Source organism: Lampetra planeri, unplaced genomic scaffold, assembly GCF_965212315.1.
Source record: "Lampetra planeri unplaced genomic scaffold, kcLamPlan1.2.h2 scaffold_1571, whole genome shotgun sequence".
In the NCBI taxonomy this organism is placed as follows: domain Eukaryota; kingdom Metazoa; phylum Chordata; class Hyperoartia; order Petromyzontiformes; family Petromyzontidae; genus Lampetra; species Lampetra planeri.
Genome location: NW_027614299.1, coordinates 13,505 through 21,781, shown reverse-complemented (window position 1 = coordinate 21,781; position 8,277 = coordinate 13,505). Strand labels below are relative to the sequence as shown.

Genomic DNA, 8,277 nt, shown 5'->3' with positions numbered 1-8,277 from the left:
GGGATCCCCACATCTCATCCCTGAACTCATCTGCGTGGTGACTTCATGGGAAAGTTGCCCCCCCCCCCTTCCAATTGACAAGATCTGTGGTTGCCATGGCGCGGCTTGAAATGTCACTGTGGATCCCAGAAATGAAGGCGCCCGGGGGGGGAGGGGGATGTGCACACAAGTACATAGAGGCGCCATTTGCGGCGTGTTTTGCTTGACGGTGTTGGGGCCAAGTTCTGCTCTGTTCCTGAGCCCTGGAGGCTCCCAGCAGCTCCTTTTATGTGTGTTAGCAGTAGGACCCCCCCCCCATTCTGTCGGACGCTGGCGTGTTTGCTGAGCGAACGGGACACCCCGACGCGGCCTCTGTGAGGCGACGGCAGCCCCCCGCATCGGAGACATCGATGTGGGACCAAAGAAGAGACGGGGGGGGACAGTCTTCCAGCGGCAGGTTCTCATACAGAAATAAGAGTGAGCCATGGACACGATGAAGCTCCGTTTGGAGTCTTGGATTCGCGGTGTATTTTTGACTGCAGAAGTCTGCCAACTTTCAGATAGAGTGGAACATTTGGCTTGACAGGCTGCCATCAACCGAAAACTACGCCTGATCGCAAAACCATCTGATGACAGAGTCTGGTCAACCTCATGCAGAGCAGCCATTTACTTCGTTAGAGAACACAATCCCCACATTCCCTTTGATACCTGATATTTCACTATACGTTGACCCCGCAGTCACTTTTGTGCTGGGGACACCCGACACCCGTAACCTGCATCGCTCTGGGGGGAAGAGAGGCGGGGGTTGCAGGAGGCTCAGCGGCGGCATTTCACGACTGGAAACCTCATGACCCGCTGGGGATTAATGAGCATTCTGGGAGGCGCCTCATTGGCTTGTTGACCGTCACTTTCTGACGTGTTCATCCCGACGCGGCTCGAGTTTGGAGGGAGGAGCGCGCACAAGGAATCGTAGCGACGACGTAGCGTGAAGCAGCTGAATGACCTTAAATCTTAGTATCGAATGTGTTTGTGTTTGGTATTACACTTCTTTCCATCAGTATTGGCAAAATTGGCAAAACCTCTTTTTTGGAGAAAACCAAGAAGATTCTTGCAGTGTTTCTGGACTATGTTGTTGTATTACGTGTCGACACCACCAACTGCAGTTCAGAGGAGGTTTCTCCTCTCTCTAGATGGTTTTGTATATTGGCCATCGACATGCTTTGTGTACATGTGTGAAAATATCACTGTCCAAATGCAAAATGACTTGTTTTTACTCATGAAACGTTTCGTGGGACTGAACACAAACGCGGCGCCGAGGTGTATAGTACAAGAGGGCCGATCGACAATCAAAGGCTCCACGTTGATTTATTGGTGTTTTTCAGGGGATTAGATCAGATCTCGTGTGAAACCTGAGGCGTGTGTGTGTGGGCGGCGTGGTGTCGTCGGAGGTGTTAGGACTGCAGCTGCAGAGTGAGTTGTGGTGCGGCATCGGCCGAGGGTGTTTCTGCTGGGGTGGTGTGTTTATGTGTGCTGGGGTTAGTGCAGGAACACACACACACACACACACACACACACACACACACACACACACACACACACACACACACACACACACACACACACACACACAGAGGGTCTATTGATTCGGGCTAATCAAGGCAGCCGGGCTGGGGGAAGCTGTGCACGCGTGTGTGTGAAGTCAACACATTCCCCGCATTCCAGCACTTCCCAAGGAGGCATAAAATATTAGCCACTCTTTTCTCTGCGGGGGTTCTCCGGCTCGTAAAACGCTCTCGTTCTGCCAAGTGACTGTGCACTTTGCCAAGACTTTGTTTCCATCAGGACTTGTTGTTTTTTAAGTCCGCCAATGAAATGAGCATATCGCTCTGGCGTTCTGGCTCCACCACCAGTGACAGCACAGAGATCTTCCAGTCTGGTTCCTACCGGTCCTCCAGAATTAGCATTAGGGACAAATGTGACCTGACATTCACCATGGCGAGTTCAGCAAGTCTGTAACAAAAGCCGACGTGATAATCGATATTTCACAAACATGATGATATGTCATGTGGCCCTTTTGCTCACAGTCAAACATATTTGCTCCTAAAGCTTTCGCTTCAGCATCATGGTCTGACGGGTACGTGGACCACGTGCCTGTCCGAATCAATGATGCGCTTGTTGCCAGTTTGTGCAGAGTGAACGGAGTGAAGCACGGGGTAAACACACCGCTGACGGACTGAAAGGGGCCGGTTTCCAAGCCGGAACGTCTCAAAAGCACTCACTCGATCACTCTTCCTCCTGCTCCTCGACTCCGAGCGTTAGAGCCGGAGTGAGAACGTTCCCAGCCAGCCATTGTTACCATGGAAACTCTGTTTGCCTTTCCCAGTGAGCAACTGCAGGACCAGTGGCTCTCAGCTGGAATTCAGACTTTCAACTAAACGCTCGGTGACGTCTGGAAAAAGCAATGTGGGGCAACTTATTAAAACACATCGTAGGTGCCTCCAAAGAGCTTCGGCTGCAAACGGAATGCCAAGACTGACAGCCGAGCATCAGTAATCTGATGAAAATGAAAAGCTCTCGTTCGCACTAACTGAATCGTGCACGCCAATCAAAGTTTGGAGCGTGGCTGTGCTGCGTGCCGACTCAGGGGAGCGTATTCAGGTCTGCCTTCGCTGCTCGCTCTCATACCCGGCCGCTGGAACAAAGAGGCCTTTCACACTGACCTTGACACACGGCCACCCCCATCACCACAGGAACCGACGCGCAGGAATCCACCCTGAACGTTCTGATATCAATCTCTCTGCGTCCCTGGCAGACGCTCCACGTCGGGGAATGAAGTGAACGAGTCTCGTGTGCGTTTCATGGCCCGTTTGAGAATATTCGGACTAGTACATGTGTCCTGAAACGTCCATCTCAGCCCACATGTGATAAATTATTGCTATCGTGTCAAGATAAATTAGATTTTAACAATAGCTTCAATATGCCCATTGATGAGGCCACATGACATCAATCTATTATTTATTTTACATGCAGACACCACAGACACAAATGATGGTCCAAGGAATAAACCATTTTATTCTCAAGGGCAAAAAAAACTAAACAAAACAAAGTATGTTTTTTTTGGTGATTTTCCCCCCCAATTGTACAGCCTGAACTGCACACAAATCCAGGCCTTAAATTGTGAATAGTTTTTTTTAAACAAAATAAAAATAAAAGGCTTTCACTTAATATATTTCTGTCATAAGAAACGAGTTCAGAACTGTACATCAAGATTTTTACAAAAAGCACACGGCGCTTCAAAATATACAACGTTCATTCACATTTTATACACATGGAAAACCGACGGGGGGCTCTGCTACATTTCAAAACCTGGGGACTCCTCGTCTGCCAGGAGGGCAACACATCAGTCAGCTCGGACGGCCGTCCAGACAACACTTCGGTCTTTGCTCGGAGGGAAGTGGGCTGAGTTCAGTCTCTCCTCTTCCAGCGAGGACGACGACGCGGCTCAGTCAGCGTCCACGTGACAAGGGTTGGTCCCTAGCCGCTGCGCCTCCTGGTACAACCGCAAGAAGTCTTTGTAGCGAGGAGCGCAGCCCATCCAGGCCTCCCCGAACCTCACCGTCCCCGTGAAGAGGAACTCGCCGTCACCGGACTTCACCCCACATTGTCGAGGCATTTTGATGTGGCCCGTCCATCTCCGTACCCTCACACCCCCGGGAATAAAGACCTGGGTCTTCTGCCTGTAGAGGTGACTGATGTCCACCGTGACAGACGACTGCTCCTCCTCCTGCTCCACCTTCTTGATGCTTCCTCGAGCCACTGGAGAAAACAGAGCCAGGCCAGATTTATGGGCTGGTGACGAGCGCGTCTTCACGGCACTGGATTGGTTTTACTGCCCGACACAAACAACAGGAAGTAAAGAATTCTCCCAGACTTACCAAAGTCTTTGGTGCAGACCGCTAGAAGCATCTCGGCGTCGCTGCAGGGCTGACAGGGAGCTAGAGGGACGCAGAGAGAGGATGGATGAGTGTGGGGGGCAAAGTCAGCAGAGGACCAGTGACAGAAACAGAAGAAGTCCCCGATGTCCTTCCAGCGCCCAGTGACAGCGGCTGAAAACAGAAAATCAGCTCTGCTGATGGGTGGACGTGTGTGTTTGAGGCTTGGGGTTGGTGGGCGGGGGAGGGGCGGTTGGGCAGGAACCCCCTTGACACTCCGTGACAAACAAGGAGCAGATGAACAGGATAAAACGGAGACACGAGCTAAGTCTTCATGGCCGAGCTGAGCTCTGTCCAGAAGGTATGTAGGTATAAGGTACATAAAAGGGCAAAGGGGAAAACGAGGCTTCCATTGTTTGTCCTCGACCAACTTTCACCTTTGACTGGCGGCTGGAGAGCAGCGGTCTGTCCTCCAGACACGTTTTATGGCAGAGCAGCTCCTAAATGAGACGTCAGCTCAGTGATTAGTGGACTCAGGTGGTCCCGGCCAGAAGGCCTTTATTAGCCCCTCTTTGGCTTTCCTCAGGGCGGCAGGTGATGGGGTGTTGAGTCAGCACTGGACAGTGGGGTGGGGGTGGGGGTGGGGGTGGGGGGGGTTAAAATGAGGACGTCTGAGCACCAGTATTAAAATGTTTAATGCTGTTAAAGTCTAAAACCTCTCCAGCCTACAGTGGATTCTTGCCCTCTGGTATCTTTGGGGGGGGTGAAGCGTATATTTAGCCCGAGGGGGAGGGTGGGAGGGGTAAAGCACGTATTAGGTCGGCTCGTGTAGCAACACCAGGCGCCGCTGCATCAATAGAGAGATCAGGGGTCAAACAGCCACAAGCTCAGGCAGCTCAAGAAACAGCTGGAGAGCCGGGAGACTTCAGAGCAGCGCACCTCGCCCAGAGCCGCGAGCACGGCGCACAGACGGGTGCTTTGAAGTGGGCCGCCATGCTGCCACAGCATCAGACGGAGCAGCGAGCCCCCGTCTAAACCCTGCTCTTTTCCCTTCTTCCCTCAAAGCAGAGCCGAGCAGCGCTCGCGTGTCAGACAAGAAACAGAACCGCAGGAATGAACCCGGAGCCGAGTCAGCATCTCACTTCAGCCCCAAACACATGCAGCAGCGCTCTGATCCCAACCACTTCACAGGGCTGGAGGGGGGACGGAGGGCCGGGAGGAGAGTGATACAGTGTCCCGGCAACATCTGGACGCTGATGAATTCCACTGTAATACGCCACAAGTTGTTAATACCACTAAAACCACTTCAAATGGGCCGGCAGAGGAGGGCGACATCTTCAGAGGGGCGAGAGGAAACGAGGAATGATAAATATACAAGTAAGAAAGGAAATGTTGAAAAAGAGGGAAAGACAGGAAGAAATCATTTTAAAAGGAAACCAGAGGAGAACGATACCAAAACAGGGATTGGGGCGGGGGCTCTCCCGACATCTGGCTGGAGATACGCTCCAGCTCCATGGTGAACAACTCAATTAATCCACACAACGGGTGAGGGTGAAGAAAAGAAGAAGAAGGAGGGAAAGAAGAAGAGAGAAAAAAAAGAGGAGACAAAGCAGGAGAGCGACGACGCCACCGGCTGAGGCCTGAGATGACACGAGACCACTGTCTTCATGAATCATGCCAGGGCTCATCCGGGCAGCCACATCCCAGCGTCAGATCATCCCACAGAGCCCGGCGCACTGATGTGGTGGAACCTCGTCAACTTTTAACCCCTTCCCTCCTCCTGCCGCTGCACCGGGTATCGATGCAGGGATGTGAACCCAGGGAGCCGTAAAACCTCACGTGGGCCCGGTACCACTTGTGTTTTGCTTTAGGTGGAAAGGAACACATTTGGCCGCACAGTTGTGAAGTCTGAAACTATGTAGGTTTGGCAGGTACGCAGCGTGAAAATAGACGGCTGTTTTTCAGCGGAGGCCCACTGAGCGGCCTTCAACACACACACACACAGACACACACACACACCGAATACAAAAAGGTTCAGCTAACAGCAATCTATCAAACCGAAGCTGAATCGTCTGGACAGTTGCGAATGTGTGTTTTGATACTCGACAGTTGTTTTTTTTTTAAACACAATTGTTCCAAACCCAGCACAGACAAACAGACGTTGGCTTCATCGTCAGCAGCGTGTTGGAGCCAATCGGGAGTTTCCGACTCTCATAGTCCAACTTAATAAAAGTTTCCACCAGTAGATGGCTGTAGCTGGAGCACAGAGCTACAGAGGAACCCAAAGGAACCCAAAGGAACCCAAAGGAACCCAAAGGAACACAGAGGAACACAGAGGAACACAGAGGAACCCGGTTTCACCGACAATCACAGCTACTCACCACCGACGGCGTTGGCCTCTGCTCCCTGTCTGTCGCTGATCAGCTCGTACTGGAACGCCGTGATCCGCCGGCTGATGTCCATGTGCTGGATGGCCTCGATGAAGAGCGCCCCCTCCTGAATGCTGAAGCAGTGCACCTTTCCCTGAGCCTGGTCCCGTTCGCGCAGCAGCAGCCGCAGCTTTCCGTTACGGTCCAAGTAGATGTTGGTGCCGAGGGATTCTTTGGAGGGTTTGATGCAGACGGAGAGCCGGGAGGCCGCCGGGGAGACGGTGTTGGGTCGGAGGTTGACGATGATGGCCCCCGTGGGGTAGAGCCACTCCAGAGACCCTTGGGAGCAACGCAAGTACACCTGTTCCACGTCCCTGGTGTGGCCCTCGTGAGTCAGACCACTAGAGGAGAAGACAAACGTCTGTGATCCAGGTGAAGCACATCAACACTTTCTACGCTGAGGGTTTGACCCCCGATCGAATCGAGGCACCGACAGCTGGACATGAGGCCTCATTCCTGCTTCAGCATTAAGGGTCATCTGTGCACAAGACCGGCTGCATGAGCAGTCACGAGCCGCAGCAGCCAAAATGACCTCCAGCACACACTCCCCGTACCGCATTGTTCCTCCCAGAGCTTTGGCAAAACTCACCACTGGCAGGATGCCTTTGGGAAGAGTCTGGGGTAAGAAACGGATGAATAGATGGACACAGGGGCCTCTAAGTAGAGAACGGCAGCAACAGTAGCTGGGCCCGCTGCATGCAAGTGCAAATGCAGGTCACGCACCGAACCTCCCCTTTCTTTCAAGCCACCAAAGAAAGTGGAAGAGACTTGTCCGGGCAGCACTTCGGACTCTGGCGCCAGCTAGACCAAATGACTCCATCCAGAACTTAATGCCTGGTCAGGGTTTGAAAACTTCAGCCGTCAGTCATTCTGTGGCAAAGCTGGAAGGCAGGAAGCCATCAGCAGTCCTCCTGCCTCAGCGTGCCAAGCCAGTGGTTTCTGACTCTGGAGGAGAAACGCCCCGGCTTGTTGAAAATGAGATGCTGAAATTCAAATTTGCCATAGATCTAAAGTAATCCGAGGCACATGCTGAGCATATGCAGCTGAAGCCTCCTAACCAGACTCTCTCCCTCAGTGCCTCTAATTAAGTCCATTCTAACCTCATCACTTCTGCTTGCAATTAAAGCAGATTAGTTGGCTGTCTCACTAATGAACAACAGATTATTGGGAAAAGAGATGAATATTGTCTTCGCCTCATGACCCGGGGATGGTAAGAATCAAAAATCACCTACAGCCTCTAAAGAGCAAACATATTGTGAAGGTGGTGAAACTTAAACTGATTCTCCAGTTAAAGACATTTCAAAGAAGAAAGCTTTGAGGACAATGTCCATTTAAATACATATGACGCGTTCAATGTCATCAAAAAGTCATTCCCCAAAGAACCACTGATCTCGTTTACGTTTTTAAATCATACACACAAATCAGGAAAAGTAGTTTGTCGTGTAGTTTTAGGAATCTTCAGGGCATTCTTTCCCTCATTCCCGCTGCCTGCTTTCAATCCACCCGTCTGCTAGTTTCGATCAGGTCGCTGCAGCAGCGAACGGAAGTTTCGATCGTAACCGATTTTAGTCGAACGCACACGGCTCGGTCATCCTCACCTGCCCTTCCAGCTGCACTGGTCACTTGAATACTGTCCGAAAGACGTCCGACAGAGCAGCAGCAGAGGCAGCAGGGCGGCCAGCAGCATCGGGGTGAGCATGTTTATCTCGCGGCTCACTTGGCCTCTTCTCCACTGAAACTGGAAAGTCCGCCGCCGTGGTTCCAGCTGCGTAGCGTTTCCATGAGCCCCCGGTCCGCTCAGTCGGCGTCGAACTCCGGGGTTTTACTCTTTTATTCTTCGACGTTCCGTCGTACAAAGGGCGCGTATTCACACCCGACCGTGTCGCTCTGTGTTGACAGCGCTCCGTAAAATGTGGAGTGAGTTTTTTCCACCCTGC

The 8,277-nt window shown here is 52.0% G+C and overlaps 1 protein-coding gene across 1 annotated transcript; it reads right to left on the bottom strand.

The window, feature by feature from the left end:
* Positions 1-3,481: 3,481 nt before the first annotated feature.
* LOC144739564 (meteorin-like protein) lies at positions 3,482-8,039 on the bottom strand. The gene is made up of 4 exons (XM_078622499.1): positions 7,939-8,039; positions 6,293-6,681; positions 3,915-3,974; positions 3,482-3,795 (listed from the first exon to the last, which is right to left on the bottom strand). The coding sequence occupies exons 1-4, from the start codon at positions 8,037-8,039 to the stop codon at positions 3,482-3,484; spliced, it is 864 nt and encodes a 287-aa protein (XP_078478625.1).
* Positions 8,040-8,277: the final 238 nt, after the last annotated feature.

Bases quoted from the DNA above. Each gene is read 5' to 3' on its own strand.
- LOC144739564 (XM_078622499.1), bottom strand. From the start codon at position 8,039: ATGCTCACCCCGATGCTGCTGGCCGCCCTGCTGCCTCTGCTGCTGCTC. The intron at 6,682-7,938 runs GTGAGGATGACC...CTTCTCCTCTAG, and splicing joins CAGTGCAGCTGGAAGGGCAG to TGGTCTGACTCACGAGGGCC. The intron at 3,975-6,292 runs GTGAGTAGCTGT...GCGTCCCTCTAG, and splicing joins AGAGGCCAACGCCGTCGGTG to CTCCCTGTCAGCCCTGCAGC.